General features: G+C 55.0%; 1 protein-coding gene across 8 annotated transcripts in view; it reads right to left on the bottom strand.

Moving 5' to 3' along the window:
• Window positions 1-1,483: 1,483 nt before the first annotated feature.
• TOP1MT (DNA topoisomerase I mitochondrial) overlaps window positions 1,484-26,105 on the bottom strand; it is a 57,429-nt gene continuing 32,807 nt past the window's right edge. For 3 of the 8 annotated variants that reach the window (XM_055117059.2, XM_008972830.4, XM_055117061.2), the window contains 11 exons: window positions 24,163-24,285; window positions 23,287-23,474; window positions 22,429-22,573; window positions 21,943-22,086; window positions 20,407-20,592; window positions 17,047-17,115; window positions 16,661-16,775; window positions 15,047-15,174; window positions 14,775-14,869; window positions 9,095-9,244; window positions 8,383-8,570 (listed from right to left, as the gene is read on the bottom strand). In XM_055117059.2, the coding sequence (XP_054973034.1) occupies window positions 8,468-8,570; window positions 9,095-9,244; window positions 14,775-14,869; window positions 15,047-15,174; window positions 16,661-16,775; window positions 17,047-17,115; window positions 20,407-20,592; window positions 21,943-22,086; window positions 22,429-22,573; window positions 23,287-23,474; window positions 24,163-24,285 (1,446 nt within the window). In that variant the 3' untranslated portion in view covers window positions 8,383-8,467. Of the gene's footprint in view, window positions 4,940-8,382; window positions 9,245-14,774; window positions 14,870-15,046; window positions 15,175-16,660; window positions 16,776-17,046; window positions 17,116-20,406; window positions 20,593-21,942; window positions 22,087-22,428; window positions 22,574-23,286; window positions 23,475-24,162; window positions 24,286-26,105 lie in introns of those variants that run through there. The other 5 variants (XM_008972827.4, XM_034966766.2, XR_010113044.1 and 2 more) reach the window with 4 other exon arrangements.

A 26,105-nucleotide genomic window follows, 5' to 3' on the forward strand; every position in this document is an offset into this window, starting at 1 on the left:
TTAACATGGTGGAAACAAAACTAAATATGTCCCTAACCACAGTAAGCTGTATAGAACTGCCGGTTGACAGGTAAAGGTTAGGACTGGGTGCAGTGGCTCATGCCTGTAATCCCAGCACTTTGGGAGGCCGTGGTGGGTGGATCACCTGAGGTCAGGGGTTTGAGACCAGCCTGGCCAACATGGTGAAACCCCGTCTCTACTAAAAATACAAAAATCAGCCAGTTGTGGTGGTGCATGCCTGTAATCTCAGCTACTCGGGAGGCTGAGACAGGAGAATGGTTTGAACCTGGGAGGCGGAGGTTGCAGTGAGCCAAGATTGCGCCACTGCTCTCCAGCCTGCGTGACAGACTGAGACTGTCATACACACAAACACACATAAAGATTAGGAGGAAAATCCATGACCCAGAGTCACACACATGAAGACAGACAGGAGGGAGGCGTGAGTCAACCAGGGGGAGGAAAGGCAAGCTCAGGTGCCATGTGAAGCCCAGAACATTGTTTTAAAAAGGAAACTCAAAAATAATGATGGGCCAGGCGTGGTCGCTCACCCCTGTAATCCCAACACTTCGGGAGGCAGAGACGGGCGGATCACTTGAAGTCAGGAGTTCGAGACCAGCCTGGCCAACATGACAAAACTCCATCTCTATTAATAATACAAAAATTAGCCAAGTGTGGTGGTCTGCGCCTGTAATCCCAGCTACTGGGGAGGTTGAGGCACGAGAATCGCTTGAACCTGGAAGGCGGACGCTGCAGTGAGCCAAGATTGCACCACCGCACTCTAGCCTGGACTTCACTCAACCTGGGAGGCAGAGGTTGCAGTGAGCCAAGATCATGCCACCAACTCCAGCCTGGGCGTCACGCAACCTGAGAGGCGGAGGCTGCACTGAGCCAAGATCACACCGCTGACTCCCAGCCTGGGTGTCACTCAGGCTCAGTGAGACTCCACCTCGAAAAAAAATAATAATAATAAAAATGTCTTAGAGATGGAAATGTAATGGGCAAAATTAAATTAGCAAGAAGGTGGAAAGTGGAGAAAATCTGTTTGAAAGAATGAAAAGACAAGAAGGTGGGTGACAGGATAGAAAGATTAAGACTAACAGGAATTCCAAGGAGGGGAAAACAAAAACAGAAAATGGTGGGAATGAAGTTATTAGAGAAATAATTTTCCCCCAGAACCGAGAAACATGAATCTCCAGAGTAAAAGCACCTACCGATATCTCGCACAAAGATGGAAGGAACGACCTACATCCAGGCATGACGTGAAACATCAGACAGTCCAGGACATAGAGACGATCTGAGAGCGCAGATCACACACACAGGCTGAGGAATAAATCCCTTCCCAAGGGCAGATTGGAAGTTAGAAAACGACAGAACAATGCTTCGAAAATTACAAGTGAAAATAATTTGCAACCTAGAACTTTATACCTACCCAAGTGGTCAGTCAAGTGTGACAGTATGACAACATTTTCAGATATGCAAACTCTTACTTTTAAAAATTCATTTTCAAAATACATGTTTTCAGGAGCCTACTAAAGGAGGAGCTCCAAATCAAGGGAGCAAACCAAGAAAGAGGAAGAAGGGGCTGGCCACTGTGCTGTAATCCCAGCACTTTGGGAGGCTGAGGCAGGTGGATCACGAGGTCAGGAGTTCGAGACCAGCCTGTCCAATATGGTGAAACCCCGCCTCTACTAAAAAATACAAAAATTAGCTGGGTGTGATGGTGCGTGTCTGTAGTCCCCACTACTCAGGAGGCTGAGGCAGGAGAATCGCTGGAACCCGGGAGGCGGAGGTTGCAGTGAGCCAAGATCACACCACTGCACTCCAGCCTGGTGACAAAGCAAGACTCCGTCTAAAAAAAAAAAAAAAAAAAAAAGGAAGAAGTGGAATCTTGTAAATGGGGTTTCATAGAAAAAAAGTGGTGAGGGGCATCCCCACGTGACAACGGAGCCCCAGGGCTGGGCAGAGAGAGCCGCGTGTCCTGGGACCGTCCGATATTTCCCACGGTCCACTCTGGAGCCACAGTGACTTACTTTCCTTCCACAAGTGAAATGTGCTCGCCACCCCCCACTCAAGCCACCCAGAGGTCTCTTCCTGCTGCTGTCTCAGCTCAGAGGCCATCAGCTCATGATTCTCCTCTGGTCCAGATGTGTGTGAGATGCCTCTTGAGGCTATAAACTAAAGAAAAAATTACCTGCCTCTGCCCCAGCACAGGATTTTGAGACAGGCCCAGGATAAGCACAGTAACTCTCTCGTTTGAAAAAGAGAGGTGGGGGCTCATCCACTGCAGACCCCAGTCTGTAGTACTTTTGTGACTCAGTCAACAGCATGTTGCCACGGGACCTCATTAAGGGGGCAGAGTCTGTGTCTTTTTTAGGGCCTCATTTTCCCTGGAAGTGACATTATTATCCTTTTTTTTTCCCTCAGATTTTGGCTCTGCCCTTCGTCTCTCTCCTCTGTGTTTTTAGATGTCCGATAGCCTGTATTTGAGGCTAAGCAGCTTTCTTAGCTGCTTACTGCCTGTAGAAGGAGGGAACCCAAAGGCTTCATTTTCAGCTGTTTCCATCTCTGTTCATTTAAACTGACACAATGCCCTTAAAAATCTGGTGGGTTTCGGGCCGGGCGCGGTGGCTCACGCCTGTATCCCGCACTCTGTGAGGCCAAGGTGGGCGGCTCACGAGGTCAAGAGATTGAGACCATCCTGGCCAACAAGGTGAAACCCCGTCCCTGATAAAATGACAAAATTTAGCTGGGTGTGGTGGTACGCACCTGTAGTCCCCGCTACTCAGGAGGCTGAGGCAGGAGAATCACTTGAACCCAGGAGGCAGAGGTTGCAGTGAGCCGAGATCGCGCCACTGCCCTCTAGCCTGGCAGAAGAGCGAGACTCCATCTCAAAAAAACAAACAAACAAAATCTTGTGGGTTTCTTAGATTATATTCTCCACTAGACAAAAAATACACTTAAACATTTGTCAGTGTTTTCTTTGTTTCATATGATGTGTTAGCATGTTGTGGGAAAACATCCTTTAGGGTCTTAGAAACACTTTTGTCTAGCTGAGAGGATTGGTACTATATACTATCTTCCAGCATATTTTTTTTTTTTTTTTTTTTTTTTTTTTTAGAGACAGGCTCTTGCTCTGTTACTCAGGCTAGAGTGCAGTGGTGCAATCAGTTCACAGCAGCCTTGAACTCCTGGCCTCCCACCTCAGCCTCCCAAAGGGCGGGGATTACAGGTGTGAGCCACCACACCCAGCCCCAACATAGTAAACCTTTCTGGGGCCTTGACAATGGATATGGCCACAACCTTGATTTTATCTTTATCCTGAGGCCACTTACTACTTGAATTCTTTGCAGGCAGTGGTGATACACCCTACAGTCCCAAATGATCAGGATGCTGAGGCAGGAGGATCCCTTGAGCAATATAGGGAGATCTTGTCTCTAAAAAATAAAAGTAAATTTAAAACAACTTTTAAAAGAAAATGCTTTGCTGACTGCAGAGACAAGATGTGAGATGGTTTTGTTTCCCAAGCCAGTTCAGGCCCCGGCTCTGTGTCCTCCAGATTCCGCCTGCAGACTAGACGATCCCTCCTTTCACACATTTCACGCTCGCAGGCCTCACCAGTGCCATGAGGAGCGTTCCGCTGACATTTTTGCCACTCTGTCTGGAGCTCTGCTTAGCTGGGTCCATTTTCTAATTTCCAAGTTACTGAAGGCAATTTTTTTTTTTTTTTTTGAGACAGAGTCTGGTTCTGTTTCTCAGGCTGGAGTGCAGTGGTGCGATCTCGGCTTACTGCAGCCTCTGCCTCCCGGGTTCAAGTGATTCTCCTGTCTCAGCCTCCTGAGCAGCTGGGATTACAGGTGCCCGCCACCACGCCTGGCTAATTTTTGTAGTTTTAGTAGAGACAGGGTTTTGCCATGTTGGCCAGGCTGGTCTTGAACTCTTGACCTCAGGTGATCCACCCACCTTGGCCTTCCAAAGTGCTGGGATTAGAGGCACGGGCCACAGCACCTGCCCAAAGGCAATTTTTTTTCACCCAAATTTTTCACTACTACCTAATCATGGTTTCCTCTGCTAATAGCCTCCTCCCCGTGTTTCTGGCCTCCAGCCCCAGACTGCACTCACAGTCAGTGCACTGCGTCTTAGGTGTTGCTTCTGCCAACAGCTGTCTTAGACGAGGTGGCTCTGCCGGCACCTGTCTTAGATGAGGTGGCTCTGCCGGCACCTGTCTTAGACGAGGTGGCTCTGCCAACACCTGTCTTAGACGAGGTGGCTCTGCCGGCACCTGTCTTAGACGAGGCTGCTGTGTCAGAATTCCACAGACCGACTGGCTTCACAGCAGACATTTCTTTCTCCCAGCTCTGCAGGCTGGGAGTCCAGCCTCCAGGTGCCACAGACCCAGTTCCTGTTGAGGGACCACCCCCAGCTTACGGACAGCAGCCTCTTGCTCATGTGGCCGTCCCCGTGTGTGCTCCTGGAGAGGAGGCTCCGGTGTCTCTTCCCATGAGGGCGCTCATCTCATCGTGAGGGTCCCCCAGGATCTTCTCTCAACCTGCTCCCCTCCCAAAGGCCCCACCTGCAACACTGTCTTGCTGGGGGTGAGGACTTTAACATGTGAACTGGAGGTGGGGGACAAGTATCCAGTCCACAGCAACCCCAACTCTGGGACCCAGTTTCTCTACTGGCACGTGCTGAGTAACCACCCACCCAGACGCCTGGTGGCTCACAGCTGCAGGGACACGGTGCTTCTGTGGCCGCAGGCGTGAGGACCTGGGTCCTGGCCTCCCTGGGGCCTGTTCCTTGGCTGTGCTCGGTTGCTCAGGGCTGCTCTGGTCCTGCATCCCCAAGGAGAGCCCTTGTGAGGTCACAGGTGCAGAAGGAAGCCTGTCCGATGCAGACGGATGTTCCAGCCAGGCAGAGAGGAGAAAATCAGTACCTAAAGCATCTGACAGAAAAGGAAAAAAAGATCCAAAAGAAACCATTTAGAATAGACTCAGAGGACATAACACACCTGGGACTGACTTAGATGATATTTAGGAAAGATGTGTAAGATTTCTACATGTAAACTGAGAGATGGGATGGTATTATTACAAATTTTCCTAAGCCAGGGTCACCCATGCTGGAGGGCCATGGTACAATCACAGCTCACTGCAGCCTCAACCTCCCGGGCTCATCCTCCAACCTCAGCCCCACGGGTAGCTTGAGATTACAGGCGTGCACCACCATGCCCAGCTAATTTTGGGGGCTTTTGTTTGCTTGTTTTGGGAGAGACAGGGTCTCATTATGTTGCCCAGACTGTTGAGATGGAACATTACTCACAAACATGTAAAAACTCAAACGATGGCGGGTCTGCCCATTCATGGATGGAGCAGGGGGTGTCAGCATGTAAAAACCCAAACAATGGTGGGTGCCTGTTCGTGGATGGAGCAGGGGATGTTGCGGAGCTGGAGCATTACTCAGACATGCAAACAACGGCGGGCGTGCCCATTCGTGGATGGAACGGGGGGGTATCAGGGAGATGGAGCATTACTCAAAGACATGTAAAAACTCAAACAATGGTGGGCGTGCCTGTTCGTGGATGGAACAGGGGGTGTCGGGAAGGCTTTGGGGCTCCCGGTTGCTGTCAGTCGCCCGTGAGACCCGAGCAGCAGTCGCTCTGTTCTTGTGATCATGGCTGAGTGGGATCCAGTGTGAGTCTCCACCCGGCCTGTTACCCAGTTCCAGCTGCAGGGCCTGTGCGCCCTTTTCCGCCTGGGCAGCAGTGAATGAAGTTGCTCTAAGTCCCTTGCTGCTCTTGGTGCACTTAAGAGAGGGCTCGCAGGCCACAGGGTAACAGGAGAGGCTGAGTGCGTGGCATCCTCCATCATGGAAACGCATCTCGCGCCAGCACACGCAGCTGGCTTTTCCACTACTTTTGCCCGTCGATGGCACCACCCAGCTTTTCTCTGGGTGGGACAGGTATCTGTCCACCTGGGGTTTCTACTCTGCATGTTTTATCTTTTTTTTTTTTTTTCTTGAGATGGACTTTCACTCGTCGCCCAGGCTGGAGGATAATGCCATAATCTCAGCTCACTGCAACCTCCGCCTCCCAGGTTCAAGTGATTCTCTTGCCTCAGCCTCCTGAGCAGCTGGGACTACAGGTGCCTGCCACCATGCCTGGCTAATTTTTGTATTTTGAGTAGAGACAGGGATTCACCATGTTGGCCAGGCTGGTCTTGAACTCCTGACCTCAGGTGATCCGCTCGCCTCGGCCTCCCAGTGCTGGAATTACAGGCGTGAGCCACCGCGCCCGGCCATGTTTTATCTTTTATCCAGGTAGTCTGTGACTATCCAAACGAGGCTCTGACAGTCTACAGGGATCGTTGTCAGTCTGGAGAGAGTTGGGTTAAAGGCAGGTTGTTCGGGGTGAGAAGGGGACACTGAGGCAGCAGGTGGTCACAGCCTCACGTCTCAGAAGGATGCGCTGAGCAGGCCCGGGGTTTTGGGCAAGTGAGGTCCACAGCCCTCTAATGAGTACCTTTAGAGGCCACTGGCCTGCAAGTTCTGATGATGGGGAACAGCCTTAGGGGCCTCTCCCTGGAGCTCCCACTCGCCCCCTCGCCCCCCACCCTGCTGTGTCCTGAGCTGTGGCTTGGGAGATGTTTCTGGACTGGGACCAGACCCCGCAACCTAGAGAGCCAGCTCTAGGCTGGGAATTCCTGGGCTTAATGTCCAGGCATGAAGTCAGCTCCTTGTGTGTCCTCATCTGTACAGTGAGGGAAGGGCCCGTCACCGTCTCCGCGAGGACAGACTCCGAGGTGACGTGGGTCGGGCCTGCACCCTCAGTGGTTTCCTTTCTGGAGTCTGGGCCTGCTCGGCCAGTGCCCTCATTTTCTGTGGAGCTGTTCCATGTCTGGGCACAGAAGCACCTCTCTGGGAGCAGGTGGGGACGTGAGAGCCCCCTGCTGGAACTGTTCTGTCGCAGGCCCCGGGAGGAGCTGGACCTGCTGCCTGAGCCCCTTGGGGCAGCGGGTGAGCCACGGTGTGAGAGACTCGGGCCTGGAGCACCAAGGGCCCCACAGCAGGAGGGATGGGGGTGCAGCCTCCAGGGCGCTGGGGTCCTCTTGGCTGACCAGGAGCCTTACACAGGGGCTGCCTCATGGGTTTGGCGGGAGCCCCGGCGTGAGGGAGACAGCCACAGAGGCAGCCCCGAAAGCAAAGCGCGGAGCAGATGGCAGAGGATCCCACGTGGAAGAGAAGAGGGCGGCAGAGGAGAGGGCGGCAGAGGGTCCCGCGTGGCAGAGAAGAGGGCGGCAGAGGGTCCCGCGTGGCAGAGGAGAGGGCGGCAGAGGGTCCAGCGTGGCAGAGGAGAGGGCGGCAGAGGGTCCAGCGTGGCAGAGGAGAGGGCGGCAGAGGGTCCCGCGTGGCAGAGGAGAGGGCGGCGGAGGGTCCCGCGTGGCAGAGGAGAGGGTGGCGGAGGGTCCCGCGTGGCAGAGGGCAGCCGACAGGCAGCTCTGGGAGGATACAGGGTTGGGAAGCTCAGGCAGAAGGCCATCGTAAGAGCTGAGAGCTACGTGTGGAGAGTGTGGAGGTGACGAGAACTGAACGGGGGCCGCTGGGCTTAGTGACCAGGCAGCAACTGTGCCCTTGCTGAATTCCAGGCGCTAAAGAACTTGGTGAAGAGTCCGGGCCCCGCTGAGAGGGTGGCGTGTGCGCAAATGTGGAATCCTCACCCAAAGTCTTCAGCCTCAGAGCACACGAAGGTGTTTCTCCTCCCCTGTCGAGCGGGAACCGGGGGTCCAGGCTGGGATGCTGATTGGATGTGACAGCCCAGCAGACTCCATGCTCGGGGTAGAGGCTTCAAAGGACATGGCAGGCGTCAGGGACTTTTCTTTCTCTTTGAGATGGGGTCTTGCTCTGTTGCCCAGGCTGGAGTGCAGGGGCACAATCACAGCTCACTGCACCCTCAATGTCTGCTCAAGCGATCCTCCAGCCTCAGGCCTCTAAAATGCCAAGATCACAGGTATGAGCCACTGTGCCTGGCCTAGGGACTTTTTCTTTCTCTTTTTTTTTTTTTTTTTTTTTTGAGACAGTCTCACTCTGTCGCCCAGGCTGGAGTGCAGGGGCACGATCTCGGCTCACTGCAAGCTCTGCCTCCCGAGTTCACGCCATTCTCCTGCCTCAGCCTCCTGAGTAGCTGGGACTACAGGCGCCTGCCACCACGCCCGGCTAAGTTTTTTGTATTTTTAGTAGAGATGGGGTTTCACCGTGTTAGCCAGGATGGTCTCGATCTCCTGACCTTGTGATCCGCCTGCCTCAGCCTCCCAAAGTGCTGAGATTACAGGTGTGAGCCACCGTGCCCGGCTGGCCTGGGGACTTTTTCTAGTGATGTACAAGCACTTGCACACATTTTATTGTACAAAATTCCCCAGTACTGCTTTAATAGTGAAAAAAACACACACACATACAAAAGAAGTTTCAACACGGCTCGTCGTTAGAATTCAAAGTCTTCTCCCGCCATGGCGAGAGCCCAGGCGAACCTCTCCCGCTGTGTTTTGCTGTAGATCTTCTCCACTGGCACCCTGAACCGCTTGCACCTGCGGGAGGCAGCGTCAGCCCAGGCAAGCAGGCAACTCACCCACCTTGAAGGCCAGGTCAGGGTGCTCGGCAAGGGCGAGCGTCCTCCATGCAGCAGAGACACCAGAGCCGCCTGGTGTAGCTGGGACCTGCTCCCCTAGGCCAACCCCACCCCACGCACGCCGCCACCCTGGAGCATCAGCGAGGTGTCAAAGACAACCTGCTGTGGCCCAGGTGTCCACCGAGCAGGGCGCTCAGCCACCTCCCACTCCCTGTGGGCAGGCTGAGCTCCACAGGCCCTCCTGATGCCTCCGAGTCCCAGGCCACTGTCAGCACCCCCACTTCACCCTGTCCATCCGAACGTTCAGGGCAGGGAGAGCTGATGACACAGGACTCAGCATCATGGGTCCCTGTCACAGGGAGGGCCTGTGCTGACCCCAGGGGACACGGGACAGGGGCAGTGCTGGGACTGAACAGAGGCCTCCTGGAAAACCCAGGCCCCCCATAGGCCACAGGTGGGAACTGAGACCCCAGGCACACGCACCAGGCAATGCTGATCCTGGGGTCCAGGTAGTTGAGCTTGGACGTGCCCAGGGCCACCTGCTTGTTCTCCTCCTTGTCCGTGGCCTGCACACTCAGCTGCGCCAGCTGCTCCTGCAGCTTCTCCAGGAGCCGCCTCTTCTTCTCCAGGACACTGGCAAGAGAAGAGGAGGCCGCGAGGCCCCGCGCTGGACTAGCGCCACCTGAGGAGACCTGCACTTCTCTGGCCCTGCCACCTTCCCTCCCAGTGCAGCCCTGTCCCTGTCATTGTCATCAGTCATCCATCACAGCAAAAGACCAGCCGGGATCAAAGGTGGAAGCCCAGCCCCACCCCAGCTGCCAAGTCAGATACAGAGGAGGGCCGTGGGCGGAGGGTGAGCAGCCCGTCAGGACCTGACTCGCAGGAGGGTGAGATGCTCGACACAACAGACTGAGGCCGGCCCAAACAGGACGAGGGCAGCGAGACCAGGCCCGAGAAAGCAAACACAAATGTCCTTTAACCTCCGGGAAGCCGCTAAGCCCTCCTTCCTGCCTCCTTAGGGAAAGCACATTTCAGCACAGAGATGCCCTTTCCACATTACTTGCACCCTCCAATGCCAGAACGTCACCCACACATGCAACCTCTGACCCCAACTCTTCTAGGAATTTGTGCCACAAACACTCGAATGTGCGTGGAAAGACAAACTTGCGCCTGCAAAACTACGGCCGAGAATGGGGCAGCCCGCCGGGCCAGAAGCATAGGTCCGGGGAAGTGCCTTCCCAGCATGAGCCACATCCCCAGGGGCCGAGGGGCACATGAGGGGCTGCTGTTTATGTGAAAAAAAGGAGGGAAAACAGAGGAAGAGCCAGCACGCACACACAGTCCTTCTGGAAATGCTTAAGAAATTTCTTTTGTCTTTTTTTTTTTTTTTTTGAGACGGGAGTCTTGCTTTGTCACCCAGGCTGGAGTGCAGTTGCACGATCTCAGCTCACTGGAACCTCTGCCTCCCGGGTTCAGGTGAATCTCCTGCCTCCTGAGTAGCTGGGACTACAGGCATGTGCCACCACGCACATGATTTTTTTTTTTTTTTTTTTTTTTTGTATTTTTAGCAGAGACAGGGTTTCACCATGTTGGCCATGATGGTCTCAAACTCCCAAACTCAAGTGATCTGCCTGCCTAGGCTGCCCAGAGTGTTGGGATTACAGGCATGAGCAACCTTGCCTGGCCAGGAAATGCTAAAGAAATTTCACAGCAGCTGCCTCTGGGGACAGGAGGTCAGGGGTGGGTCACAGCCTTATTTTTCACTGAATACCCTTTGTTCCAATTGACATTTCCTTCGCACACGCCACCATTAAAAACAGACCCCTGCATCTCCGGATGCTCATCCTGAAGAGAAAACTTTTACCCTTTAAGAACCACAGCCAGGCCAGGAGCAGTGGCTCACGCCTGTAATCTCAGCACTGTGGGAGGCCAAGGCGGGTGGATCACAAGGTCAGGAGATTGAGACCATCCTGGCTAACATGGTGAAACTCTGTCTCTACTAAAAATACAAAAATTAGCCAGGCATGGTGGCGTGCACCTGTAATCCCAGCTACTCAGGAGGCTGAGGCAGGAAAATCGTTTGAACCCGGGAGGCAGAGGTTGTGGTGAGCTGAGATCATGCCACTGCACTCCAGCCTGGGCAACAGAGTGAGACTCTGTGTCAAAAAAAAAAAAAAAAAAAAAAGAACCGCAGCCACAATAATGAGGAATGAATGAAAGAGGGAACAGGGAACATCACTGAAGAAATAAAAAAGATAATATGGGAATACTATGAATAACTGGGCACCAGCCAGTTAGACACCCTAGACTAAACAAATTCCCAGAAAGATACAAACTACCAGAACCGACTCACAAAGTATAGAAAATATGAATAGAACTATAACAAGTGATTATATCAGTAACTTTAAACGTCTCCCAAAGAAAAGCCCAGGCCTAGATGGTTTCACTGGTGAATTCATTTAACAAACTGACCCTAGCCAGGCAGCGCAGTGCAAGCCTATAGTCTCAGCTATTCGGGAGGCTGAGTTCGGAGGACTGCTTGAGCCCAGGAGTTCAAGACCAGCCTGAGCAACACAGCAAGACTCTCTCTCTTTAAAAAGGCACCAATTTTTCATAAACTTTCATGAAATATTAGATATTATATTAAATATTATTCAACTCATTACCAGTATTACCTTGATACCAAAATCAATGACATCATAAGAAAACTATAGACTAACATGCTCATGAATACAGATGCAAAAACCTCAACAAAATATCAGCAAACTGAATCCAGCAATAGACAAAAATGATTACACAATTGCTCAAGTAGGATTTATCCCAGGAATGCAAGGATGGTTTCATATCTGATCAATTAGTATAATACATCCTATCAATATAAGGAAGGGACAAAAACAAGATCTCAACAGGTGCAGAAAATCATTTGACAAAATCCAATGCTCTTCATGATAAAAAAAAAAAAAACCTCAACAAACTAGGAATAGAAGTAAATTTTGTTAACAAACAGCTTCTGTGAAAAACCTACAGTTAACATCATATTCCATGATAAAAGCATGAGAGTTTTGCCCCCAGTATCAGGAACAAGGCAAGGCTGCCCACTCATGTCCAGTGTACTGGAGATTCCTGCCAGGTCCATAATGCAAAAATATGAAATAAAAGGCATATGATGGGAAAAGAAGAAGTAAAACTATCTCTGTTTGCATACAATATGGCCTTTATAGATACAGTCCTAAGGGCCAGGCACGGTGGCTCATACTTGTAATCTCAGAGCTCTGGGAGGCCAAGGCAGGATTGCTTAAAGCCAGGAGTTCAAGAGTAGCTTGGGCAACATACAAAAATTTTCTTAGTGTAAAAATTAGCCAGTTGTGGCAGTTCGCACCTGTGGTCCCAGCTACTCAGGAGGCTGAGGCAGGAGGATTGCTTGAGCCCAGCAAGTTGAGACTATGGTGAGCTAGGATGCTGAGACATCTGGCTGTCCACATGCAAGAGAATGACCCTGGGCCCTTCCCTCAGACCACACACAAAAATTAACTCAGAACCAATGACCTAAATGTAAGAGTAAACCAATAAACCTCTTAGGAGAAAACAGAGAAATCTATCTTCATGGCCTTGGGTTAGGCAAAGCCTTCTCAGCACGCTGACTCATCCAAATCTTAAATGTGTCACAGGACACCAACAAGAAAGAAGAAAGACGTGGCCGGGCGCAGCCGCTCACACCTGTAATCCCAGCACTTTGGGAGGCCGAGGTGGGTGGATCACCTGAGGTCAGGAGTTCAAGACCAGCCTGACCGACATGGTGAAACCCCATCTCTACTAAAATACAAAAATTAGCCAGGTATAGTGGCGTGTGTCTGTAGTCCCAGCTACTCGGGAGGCTGAGGCAGGAGAATCGCTTGAACCCAGGAGGCAGAGGTTGCAGTAAGCCAAGATCACGCCACTGCACTCTAGCCTGGGTGACAGAGCAAGACTCCATCACCAAAAAAAAAAAAAAAAAATAGGGCTGGGAGTGGTGACTCACACCTGTAATCCCAGCACTTTGGGAGGCCGAGACAGGTAGATTGCCTGAGCTCAGGAGTTCAAGACCAGCCTGGGCAACACGGTGAAACCCCGTCTCTACTAAAATACAAAAAAATTAGCCGGGCATGGTGGCGGGCGCCTGTAATCCCAGCTACTCAGGAGGCTGAGGCAGGAGAATTGCTTGAACCCTGGAGGCAGAGATTGCAGTGAGCCAAGATCATGCCATTGCACTCCAGCCTTGGCGACAGAGCAATGCTCTGTCTCCAAGGGAAAAAAAAAAAAAGAAAGAACAAAGACAACCCAAGAGTGGGCGAAACATCGACGAGCTCTTACAAGTCAATAATAAAACAACAACCCGACTGGAAAATGGACAGAGGACCTGAGCAGTCATTCTCCAGAGACGATACAGAAACGGGCAACAAGCACCTGCAAAGAGCACCCACGGTCAGACGCTCCTTCACACCCACTGCGCTCTAATCAACACATGGAAAACTGACCCTACAGTGGCGCCTGGACAGAGAAATCGGAGCCCTCACACACTGCTGGTGGGGAGGGGATGGTGCCGCCGCCCTGGAGAAGAGTCTGGCACCTTCTTCTCATTTCCTGACCCCACAATGACAATCACAAACCTCCTCGGCGGCCAGGGTCTCCTCCTCCCACGGCTCCATGTGTCCCACTCTTGTCCACAAGGCATATAGTTTGTATTTTTAAAAATCACAAAGTTGGCCAGGTGCAGTGGCTCATGCCTGTAATCCCAGCACTTTGAGATGCCAAGGCAGGAGGATCACTTGAGGCCAGGAGTTTGACCAGCCTGGCCAACATGGAGAAACCCCGTTTCTACTAAATAAATAAATGAGCCGGGCGTGGTGGCGGGCACCTGTAACCCCAGCTACTCGGGAGGCTGAGGCAGGAGAATCACTTGAACCCGGGAGGCGGAGGTTGCAGTGAGCTGAGACCGCGCCAGCGCACTCCAGCCTGGCGACAGAGACTCCATCTCAAAAAAAAAAAAAAAAAAAAAATCACAAAATAACAATTGAAGAGGAAAACAAAACTGGCCGTGGGAAGGCGCGTCTGAAGCTGCCACATCTGGGTTGGTGTGGGCGGCAAGCTACCTAGGTGCCGAGGCAAGAGACCGAGGGCACGAGCTGTTCCAGTATAATACAATACATAAGAATAGTTATACTATAGATAGATCATAGATATGATTATATATGAATATCATTAATCATTAGTTGGTAGCAATTACTCTTTTTTCCAATATTATAATAATCCTCGCTCTACAATCATAGCCTAGGAAAAACCAGGCCACACAGAGATAGGAGCTGAGGGGACATAGTGAGGAGTGACCAGAAGACAAGAGTGCTAGCCTTCTGTTATGCCCAGACAGGGCCACCAGAGGGCTCCTTGGTCTAGCGGTAACGCCAGCATCTGGGAAGACGCCCGTTGCCAGGCGGACCGAGGTCTAGCGGTAGCCTCAGTGTCAAGGAAAAACACCCGCTACTTAGCAGACCGGGAAAGGGAGTCTCCCTTTCCCCAGGGGAGTTTAGAGAAGACTCTACTCCTCCACCTCTTGTGGAGGGCCTGACATCAGTCAGGCTCGCCTGCAGTTATCCAGAGGCCTAACCGTCTCCCTGTGATACTGTGCTTCAGTGGTCACGCTCCTAGTCCGCCTTCATGTTCCATCCTGTACACCTGGCTCTGCCTTCTAGATAGCAGTAGAAAATTAGTGAAAGTACTAAAAGTCTCTGATATGCAGAAATAATGGCGTAAACTGTTCTCTCTCTCTCTGCCTCGGCTGCCAAACAGGGAAGGGCCCCGTGTCCAGTGGACATGTGACCCACGTGATCTCACCTATCACTGGAGATGACTCACACTCTTTACCCTGCCCCTTTTGCTTTGTATCCAATAAATAACAGTGCAGCCAGACATTCGGGGCCACTACCGGTCTCTGCATCTTGGTGGTAGTGGTCCCCCGGGCCCAGCTGTCCTTTCTTTTATCTCTTTGTCTTGTATCTTTATTTCTACAATCTCTCGTCTCCGCACAAGGAGAGACAGCAAGGGTCGTCTCCCACCGACCCTGTGGGGCTGGACCCTACGGGTTGGGACAGGGCCCCGGGAGAAGGCGTCTGAGGGCACGGGTACTCACCTCCTGGACTTGCCATCCCCTTGGGCTTTGTGCTCAGCCCTTGCCCTCCTCAGCTCTGCCCTGGCCTCAGCCACCTGCTCCTTCTTTGCCTGGATCTGCAGGAAAAGGGTCCAGACAGGGCTGCCCCTCCCCGTCCCGCACCAGCCCCTGTGCCCACACCCTTCCACACCCTACGTGCCCACCGCGGCTGGCTCCCCGGCCTGTGCCGAGGCTCTGGGGAGGGGGAGGGGTCCCTCAAGGGCTGGGCTGGGGGCTCTCCTGGGAGCTGCTACCTTCGTCTGGAGATTCTGCATCGACTTCTCAAACGTACTGGGGGTCGCTCGCTGATGGTTGCAGAGAATGGCCACGACTCGGTTGGCTCGGTTGTAGGATAAGATCTTAGCTGCTATGCTGTCCTCAGCTGAGAGGCACGGGCTGTCAGAAGCAGCACCCACGGGGCCGGCCACCCTCCCTGTCTGCCCTGAGCCGGCCTTACTCAACGCGCCACACAGCGCAGCCCCTTCCACTCACACAGGCACCCACTGGGATGGGGAGAGTGAGGGCCAAGGGTCAGTGACCCTCCAAGGTGGCCTCGAGAGCAGGGCCCAGCGTCTTTAACCACAGCAACAAGGCTTCACGTGGGGCCACAGCACAGGTAGCACCACCCGGGCCTTCCCAGGCCCCATGGCGAGGAGGAGGCCCAGCCGCCTGGACGGGCGAGTCTGCCTGTCACAAGTCCCCGGCACCCGGCTTCCCCTGGCGACATCCCCTCAAGGTACCACGTTGTCTCCATTTTCCAGTCAAGAATGAGGTTCAGAGAACGTAAGCACTGGCCCCAAGGCACCTACTGGAGCGGCCACTCCTTCACGCCCATCCTGCATGGCCCACCCAGCTCTGGAAGCGCGTCCACAGTGGGCCCAGCACCTTCATTTCCTCTCCCAGGCCCGGCCTCGGCCTCGGCCCCTACGCCCTCACCCAGAATCTTCTGCCTCCCTCAGTGGAGGGCGCATCTCCTCTGCTGGGGCTCTCACCTGGATGCCAGCTAGCTCCTCCGCATCCCACAGCCCCAGTGCTGCCCCAGCTCCAAGGCTGTCCCCAGGGCAGCACAGCACCGGCCTCTGAGGCCCACGGGTGCACGCAAAACACATGCCGAGCGTCAGCACCCCTGAGCACCCAGCCTCGGCGCCTCCTCCAGGAAGCCCTGCTTGGGGAGTGCAGTGGGCGCCGGGGTGGGAGGCACCCTCTGGACAGAGTCTGTGCGTCCAATCTGCCCGGACATCACAGAGCAGCCCAGACATCACGGAGCAGGGGCAGCGCCAGAGACAGAGGGAGGAGAGGCCCTCACCGAGCTTAGACGGCATCCCCAGGTTGATGGCAGGGGACAAAGAGCAGAGGGCCCTGAAGCTGAGACAGGGCCGTGGACAGAGGCCCAGAGGTCGGGGTGCTCAGACAGCTGAGGGCGGGAGGGACAGAACCACTGGAAAGTGCAGAGGCCTCCTGGGCCTTCAAGAAAGAACCCTGAGGAGGAGCTGAGGAACACCACCAGGCCTGGCCACGGGGGCCTGAGTAGGGCTCAGCAGCAGCAGCCGCCCCGCAGGGAGCACGTGGCTGGGATGCAGCCAAGGAACAATGCCTGGCCACGGGGTCCTGCGTAGGGCTCAGCAGTAGGGGCCGCCCCGCAGGGAGAACATGGCTGGAATGCCTGGGGTCCCGAGAGCCAGAACCTCCCTCCTCCTCCCCAGGACTCTGGCCACCTAGGCTGCCAAGCAGCCAGCCCACAACCTCAGCCCATTTCCCAAAGAAGTGGCCCCACCCCGAGGCTCACTCAACAAGGGCCAGCCGGGGAGCCCGGTCTGGGGCAGGGGCCGTGCTCCCCTGCGCTGAGTTTGGGTGTGGGGCCTGCTCACCGCGCGTCAGGGCCCGCAGCTGCTCCTGCAGAGTGATGGAGGCGTTGTAGGTCCGGAACACCTTGGCCGTCAGCCCGTCCATCAGCTCCTGGAGGTGCTTGTTCAGGCTGGTCGTCTGGGGAGGAAAATGGTCTCTATAATTACGTGGTTTTGCGGGGCCGTCCCAGCCTCCCGCGGGAAGGAAAGGGCAGGTCGGCCGTTGGGTCAGGACAAAACCCTGGGCCAGACTCAGCGCCCACGCCCTCTCCCTGGGTCCTGCCGCCGCCCACTGCTGAGGAAACACGAGCCGGCCGTTGGGTCAGGACAAAACCCTGGGCCAGACTCAGCGCCCACGCCCTCTCCCTGGGTCCCGCCGCCGCCCACTGAGGAAACACGAGCCGGCGTACGGTCAGCCTGTCGAAGAGGTTGTCCCGGGGGCCCTTGCTCTCCATAAAGAGCTGTAAGTTCTTGTACACCTGAAGGAGAAAGAAGGAATTTCAGAGGACAGAAAAAACCCGAATCCAGTGAGGACCTGAAGGGCGTCTACGCAGAGCCTGGGAGCCCACGGGAGGCTTCCCTGAGGAAGGTGGCCCGAGCAGCATCACCGTCACCTGTCGGCATCCTCCCGTGACACGGCCCCCACCCTCCAGTGCGGCAGTCACCGCTACCACACGCACAGGCAGCGTGCTCAGGAGGTGGGCGTGACTCCTGCCCTGCAAACCCCCGGGTGACCGCGGCAGGTGGCCCGGAGTCCCCGGCTCCTTCTTCCATCAATGCCGGATCTCCACCAGGTGAGCCCACACCCTTGTAATGTGAGACACTCATCTGACATCACAGGACCTCAGGGCCTTTGGGGTTCCTGTGTCCAACCTCCCTCCACCAGTCCCTTTGGGGAGAGGACATTAATTCCCTTCTGGAGAGACCAACCCTGCTCCGAGGAAACGCCAGCCTGCACCTGCACCCGTGCCTGCCCTCCCCTCAGTTTCACCTGCTGGTCCTCCTACAAGTGGCGGGCACCCTCCCTGAGCGCTGGGCATCAGCTCCAGGGCGGAGGTTGCTGTGGCCTCTGCGTTGCTCTCTCCAGCACCAGCATGGCAGCCCTCCCTCACCAGACATGGGCAGGAGGCCCCGCACCCCCAACTGGCCCCCTCACCAGCCTGGCACCATGGCCGATGAACCCCATTCTACAAACCCACAGGCACCGGGACACGGCGGGAAGCCCCAGCCCACAGCTCCCGACTTCTGGCTTCTTCCCTCATCTTCCTCTACACGTTTGGTTTCACACCGCTGATCTTGACGAGGCTTTATGTCCCGCCTTTTTCTCTACATCACATGCATTCCGTTACCGAGTGCTCCCCTGGACAGCACTGCAAATGGCTGGCTAGTCCTCTGTCTGGACAGAGTGCAACTCCCCATCCAGGCCTGCACCACAGCCGATGCTTCACCACAGCAGGGGCACTGTGGTGGGCACCTCCTTGCCTCTTCCTTTCGTGTGTTGGCTTCTGTCTCCTACCTCCGATTCATTCATTCCTTACGAATGACTTCCCGACCAGACTGCCTGAGGCCGGGCCCTGCCAGGGACTCCTGTTTCTCTGCTGCCCTCAACACCTGTCCCCAAACTTCCATTTCTGTTTTTCAACGGCTCCACTCCATCCCACGGTTGGGTCACATTAATTTTTTTATTTTTATTTTTAATTTTTAGAGACTAGGTCTGGCTCTGTCACTTGGGCTGGAGTGCAGTGGCACAATCATAGCTCACTGCAGCCTCCAACTCCTGGGCTCCAGCAACCCTCCCACCTAGCCCTCCCAAGGTGTCTGGACTACAGGTGTGGGCCTTGCGCCCGGCCTGAGTCACATTTGTGCTTTTGAGGTGCAGGGAGTTCGTGCGTGGATCTGTCCAACGTCACTGCGACGTGGCGCCCACCCAGACAGGGGACACCGTGACTCTTCAGGACAGCCATTCAAAGGTGAGGATGCTCCCCAGGTTCCAGTCTTCCTTCAAGCCAGTCTGGAGACCAGAGATTTACCCAGCCCTTCCCGACCACACTCATCCCTCTGGGCATCGATGCTGGTGGAGCTAGGGGCTGTGGGGGTGGTGGGCAGCCACTAGTCCCTGCAGCAGAGGAAAGAGGGCAGCCCCTCCCAGGTGTACTGGGGTGAAAAGTGTTCCCGAAATTCATATCCTCACCAGAACCTCAGAATGTAACCTTTTTTTTTTTTTTTTTTTTTTTTTTAAGACACGGTCTCGGCCAGCCGCAGTGGCTCATGCCTGTAATGCCAGCACTCTGGAAGGCTGAGGCAGGTAGATCACGAGGTCAAGAGTTCAACACCAGCCTGGCCAACATGGTGAAACCCTGTCTCTACTAAGAATACAAAAATTAGCTGAGCGTGGTGGCAGGCACCTGTAATCCCAGCTACTCAGGAGGCTGAGGCAGGAGAATCGCTTGAACCCAGGAGGCGGAGGTCGCAGTGAGCCGAGATCGCACCACTGTACTCCAGCCTGGGAAACAGTGCGAGACACCGTCTTGAAAAAAGAAAAAAAATTAAAAAAAGACAGGGTCTCATTTTGTCGCCCAGGCAGGAGTGCAGTGGAGTGATCAAGGCTCACTGCAGCCTCTACCTCCCAGGCTCAAGCAATCCTCCCACCTCGGCCTCTGGAGTAATTGGGACCACAAGCACCATCATGCGCAGCTAATTTTTATTTTTAATTTTTGAGACGGAGTCTCGCTCTGTCGCCCAGGCTGGAGTGCAGTGGCGCGATCTCGGATCACTGCAAGCTCCGCCTCCCGGGTTCACGCCGTTCTCCTGCCTCAGCCTCCCGAGTAGCTGGGACTACAGGCGCCCGCCACCACGCCCGGCTAATTTTTTGTATTTTTAGTAGAGACGGGGTTTCACCGTGTAGCCAGGATGGTCTCGATCTCCTGACCTCGTGATCCACCCGCCTTGGCCTCCCAAAGTGCTGGGATTACAGGCGTGAGACACCGCGCCCGGCTGTTTTTTTAAATTATTATTTTAGAGACAGGGTCTCATTATGTTGCCCAGGTGGTCTCAAACTCCTGGGCTCAAGTGATCCTCCCATCTCAGCCTCCCGAAGCACTGAGATTACAGGAGTGCACCACCATGCCTGGCCAGAACGTGACCTTATTTAAAAACAGGGTCTTTAGAGACTGATAAGATGAAGTCATAGAAAGAGTGGGCTGGGCCCTAACTCCAATACGACAGCGTCCTTGTGAGAACACGCAGAGGCAGAGACGCAGGGAGAAGATGGCCATGTGACAACGGAGGCAGAGACTGGGGTGAGGCAGCCTCAGGCCAAGGACACCCAGGATCCATGGCCCCACCAGATGCTGGGAAGGCAGGAGGATCCTCCCCGAGTGTGGGTGGGATGTGGCTCTGCCAGCACCTTGACTCGGACTCTGGCCCCCAGGGCTGAGCGACAATAAACGTCTGTTGTTAAACCACTGGGTCTGCAGTGCCTTCCTCCAGCAGCCCTGGGAGATGCTCTGGCCGGGGGTCAGGAGACGAAGCTGGCGTGACACACGTGCCCTTTTCAGCCCCCGACCAGCTCCCTTGTGACCCCTTGGGTCTACCATGGTGCACAGCCTCTCCTTCACCTTTACCCTGATCAGCCCCAGCACAGCAGGCCTCACCCAGCAGGCAGGACGCGGCAAACGGGCCACAGACCCCACGGCAGCTCCGGCACGCCCCCAGACATCCAGAGCAAATACGTGTCACGTAGCGGGGGCAGCCTGCACGAGGGCACTCACCGGCTTCTCCACCGGCACTCTGTTGTAGTAGCGGATGCAGTCCTTCCCCAGAAAGTCAAATTCCACCACGTGTTGGCAGCCATCGGCCTCTGGGTGCAGCTGGACGTGCTCCACGCGGAGGGAACAGCAGCCCACGGTGTCGGCCGCCTCACCGTCCTCCTTCTCATTTCCTGCTCTCAGCGCCAGCTAGTTGGTGGGGAATGGTCAAAGTGGGTGGTGCGTGCACATGCACACCACACACACACACACACCACACACATATGCACACCACACACACATGCACACCACACACAGGCACGCCACACACACATGCACGCCACACACACAGGCACACCACACACACAGGCACGCCACACACATGCACGCCACACACATGCAAGCCACACACACATGCATGCCACACACATGCACGCCACACACATGCACGCCACACACACATGCACACCACACACACATGCACACCACACACATGCACACCACACACATGCACACCACACACAGGCACGCCACACACACAGGCACATCACACACACACGCACACCACACACACATGCACACCACACACAGGCACACCACACACACATGCACGCCACACACACCACACACACATGCACACCACAAACATGCACACCACACACACGCACATCACACACACACACACACCACACACACGCACACCACACACACATGCACACCACACACAGGCACACCACACACATGCACGCCACACACACCACACACACATGCACACCACACAGGCACACCACACACACATGCACACCACACACACACACCACACACACATGCACACCACACACAGGCACGCCACACACACATGCACGCCACACACACAGGCACACCACACACACAGGCATGCCACACACATGCACGCCACACACGAAAGCCACACACACAGGCACGCCACACACATGCACGCCACACACATGCACGCCACACACACATGCACACCACACATGCACGCCACACACATGCACGCCACACACATGCACGCCACACACAGGCACGCCACACACACAGGCATGCCACACACAGGCACACCACACAGGCACGCCACACACATGCACGCCACACACATGCACACCACACATACATGCACACCACACACAGGCACGCCACACACACATGCACGCCACACACACAGGCACACCACACACACAGGCACGCCTCACACATGCACGCCACACACACAGGCACACCACACACACAGGCCCACCACACACATGCACACCACACACATATGTGCACACATACATGCACGCCCCCCACAAAGACATGCCACACACAGGCACGCCACACAGGCACACCCCACACACAGGTGCACACACACCACACAATGCACATGCACACCCTACACACGTTCACACCCACACACGTGTGCACATGCACACACACCCCCATCAGAATGAGGTTCCACCCCACACACAGGCCCACGTCGCCACACTGCACCATCCAACTGGGAGTCCTCGCCAGGAGAACCAGGATGAAGAGCCGCCAGGAAGCGAGAAGGCCGCACACCTTATCGATGAAATACAGGGCCACCGCCCGCTGTCTCGTCTTCATTTCCCGAGACTTCCAGTCAGCCCGGTACTGGGAGCGGATCTCGTCCACGAATCCCCGCAGGCGTCGAGCTGTTTCAAACTTCTGCCAAGCTGTCTCCCCCTAAACGAAGAAAATAACAGGAAAGAAAACATTCACGTTCCTGTTAAATAACGGAGGAGCCTGTCAACTCTCCCTTCCCCAAACCTCGCGCTTCTCCACTCAGTGGTGCCGTGGTCAGGGGCTGGGGCAGCAAATCCAGCTGGGTGATGCCGGCAGTGAGCACCCATGCCCACTCCTGGCTTTGGGGCTTGTGCCTGCTGGCACAGCATGACCTCAGCACAGGCTGGCCGACTCCCAGCCCATCTCAGAAGCCTCTGCCGGCGCCCAGCTTACACACCTCCCTGCCGGCGTCCTCAGGGGGACCTCCTGGGGAGGAAACACCCTGCCAAGCCCTGCACTCACCTTCAGCTTCGAGCAAGGGTTCAGCATGATGTACTTGATGGAGTTCTGAACGCTCTCGGTCCAAGCTGCCAGCCACGTGACGGTGTTATCGGAGCGCACCTCCTTCCACTGGTGCCCCGCCGGCGGCTCGGGGATCTTCGAGTCCCTGCAGAACAACGACCCAAACATAACTTGGAGACCTTATTCTCTGGAATGCAAGCAAAAGGAGCTGCTCTGGTCAACCGTCCCACGTGGTGGCTATGGTGGTGGCATGGCTCCTGACCAAGTCTGGCATCAGAGGTGGCCTGCCTGGCAGCTCAGACAAAAGCAGCCGCTCAATCTACCCTCTGCACACACAGGAAGGCCACAGTGCACCAGGAGGCTGGGCGGCCACCCAAGCAAGGCACCGCTCTGCACGGACCTCTCAGCACCAACTGGGATGACGAGTGCCCTGCCCCACACAGCCTGGCCACTGGGGGTCCTGCAGGCAGGGTCCCTACTCCACGCTGCGGTCACACAGTACAACACGTGGCCCAGCGGTCCCCTCTCCACCACTTGGAATGTCCCTCCAATAAGTTCAAAACACCTAATGCTACTGGGCCATCCAGATGGTGTGGGATATGAAAACCACATGGAGGTGTCCTTGGCGGGAGAAAGTCTCAGCCATAGCAAGGCGAGGACTTCCGACCCCGTGGGAAGCACCCTGGGAGGGCCGCCCTTGCCCGGCCACGCCTACAGGCTGAGCTCCACAGGAATGGTGTGGGGGTCACCAACCACATGTTTCTCGGTGTGCCTCGCTCTCCCAGGAGGCGAAGAAAAGCCAGCCTCACCCGGGTGGCGGGGGTCCAGTGCCCGCCTGCTGCCCGCCCGGCCACGCACCTGCTGCAGTTGATAACCACATCCTCTGGCATGATCCTTCTCTTCAGCATCCCCATCTTGGGATGGTCGCCACGGCCACGGAACAAGCCAGGCGGCTCAATCTTGAAATTGCCTATTTTTTCTTGGTGACCATCTAAAATACAGTAGCCGAACTCTTGCTGAAGTTTTTCTGCCTCTTCTTTTAGCTTCTGAGTTAATAAAACAGTCAGTGGACATTAGCAGTGAAGAGAAGAGAACAGGCCTCAGTCCGTTGTTGCTAACCCGGGACCACCCTGCTCTGTCTGGCTAACTCAGCTGGACCCTCAAAGCCCTTCACAATCCATGGAGGTCGCAGGGGCAGGGGACAGTGCAGGTGGGCTTGCAGGGGGCACCGAGAGCCATGGCCTAACCACCCCATGGCCTGGACTCCCCGGCCCCTGCACAGACTTCAGCTGTTTTAGGCCTAAGCAGTAAAGCCAGGTGGAGGGAGCGTGGCTGCCCGCCATGGAGGACGAGGGCTAAGGGAATCCCTGAGAAGGCCACATGGAGATCACAGCACGGCAGGTTCCTGTTAGATGTAGGGAGACGCATGGCACAGAACAGCAAGAAGCCGACTGGCCCGCACAAGCCCCGCCCTCAGCCCACGGCCCGTCTGGGAACCCTCCCTTGATCAATGATGGTAAATTATCCATTTCAAACCGGGTTTACTCTCAAATGTGCTCTGGGGAAGCGGAACGACACTTAAGCACATGCAGGGGCGCTAAGGCTGACGAGAAAAGAGCAGCTTTGTGAGAAGGGGCTTCTCTAAGGCCACAGGCCTTTCTCAGCCTTTGGGCCAGGCCGGCCTCTCATTCCCAGGGGCCACTTCAGGTCACACAACGCTCGAGGCAGCCCAACCTGCTTCTCCTCCCTGCTCAGGACTTTCCGGGCTGCGGCCTTGTCCACAAAGTATCTGTGGATCTCCGTGAAGTCACACTTGTCCAGGCTCTTGATGACTTCCCTCTCTTCCACTGCCATTTCCTGCACAAACCACAGACACGCGCTCTCACTATGTCTGAAGGACAGACATGCAGAGCGCTCTCGCCATGTCTGACGGACAGAAACGCGCTCTCGCCATGTCTGACGGAGGCGTGTGTGCAATAGGCAGAACCTGCCAAGGTCCTGCGGCCCCGTAAATAGAGCCTCTCCCCGCAGACCCCACAGATAGAGCTGGTTCTGTTATTGCAGGCGTGGAGTGGGGTGGGGCAGCCGAGGGCACAGTTCTCCAAAAGCAACTTCACAACAAGTCAGTAGTAAAACTGGCTAAAACCTTTGACCCAATAATTCCACTTTGAGATCCATCCTAAATAAACTCTCCAGTATGAAAACCCAGATGATGACCGCACTAAGGGCAACTGCAGAAACGCCATGACCGGACAGAGCAGGATACATGGTCGGGAGCTCATTTGGTGAACATGACGGGATTCGCGAGGGCAAAGTCTCAGTCCATACGTGCTGCTGCCACAAAATCCCGGGGACTGGTCAGTTGTAAATCACAGTCACAGCTCTGGGGGCTGGAAGGCTGGGATCAGGGTCCCAGCATTTGACGTCTATGGAGGGCCCAGTCCCTGCTTCTGAGAGGATGCCCTGAAGGCTGTCCTCACACAGTGGAGGGGACAGAAGGACAGAAGGGGCCCAGCTAATTCCACCCAGCCCTGCCCTAAGGCCCTAAATTAATCCTAAGGGCTGCAGCAAGGTGGAGTCCTCACAGCCCAATCAGCTCCTAAAGGCCCTCCCTCTGTCCTGTGGTGCTGGGGATTCAGTTTCAAGGTGAATTTTGGAAAGCACAGCAGAAAACAGTTTGACGATGATCTACCCGTGTGGAGACTAAGTGGGATAAAATGCTAAGTGGGGAAAACATTACAGGCACACTGACCACACTCACACGAAAACTAGTGCCCAGGAAAAGCCAGGACGCGGGAACAGGAGACACTGACCTGAGGGAGAGCCGCAGATCACAGGCAACTGTTTCTCCTTTCGTTTCCTACACAACAAAAACTCTGCACAGCCCATGGACAAAAGCCCAGGCTTGCGGGCACCAGCTCGCGGTCCCAGTCCAGGCTCGGCCACTTAGGCGTGTGAGACCTCAGGAGCTGCTGCTAAACGTGTCTCGCTGTAGGATGGGGACGATCCGCCTCTTCCGAGGAGCTCAGGTACGACACCATCTGTGCCGGGATGGAGCCCCGCTCGGCCACAACCACGGACTCAGGGTCCGTCCCTGTGTCTCCCGGGGCCGTCGGATCTGCCACCCACTCCTGTTCTGCTGCTTTGTGACACTGCCTCCCTTCCTAGCTCTGCTAGTGACTGGAAGAAGTGCTGACCAGGGGGAGAATGAGGATGCCGGGCAGCTGGTGCCACCTCACAAAGCTGTCGTGAAAGGCAGAGGGGTGGCATCAGGACAGAGGAAGAGGGTCCAGAAGCGGAGCCTGCACAGGGGACAAGGAAGCACAGGCTCCAGCAGCTGGCTCGGGGCAGTCAGACACCCACGTGCAACACACGAGCCTCGGCCTCTACCCCACACTATAACCAAAATTAACTCAGAGTTCCACCTAAACCAAGCTGACCTCAATGGAAACCTAAAACCAAAACTTCTAGGAAAAACATAGGAGGAAATCTCTGTGCTGCCGAATTCAGCAGATTTCTTAGACAAAACAACAAAAGCAAACCTGTGACAAAACATGAAACGTGGGACCTCATCAGTATTCCAAACTCCTGACCTTCCAAAGACATTGTTAAGAGAACGCAAATAGAAACTACAAACACCGTGAAAGATTTTTGCAAATCATATTTCTGATAATGGA

Source organism: Pan paniscus, chromosome 7 (genome assembly GCF_029289425.2).
Source record: "Pan paniscus chromosome 7, NHGRI_mPanPan1-v2.0_pri, whole genome shotgun sequence".
Lineage (NCBI taxonomy): Eukaryota > Metazoa > Chordata > Mammalia > Primates > Hominidae > Pan > Pan paniscus.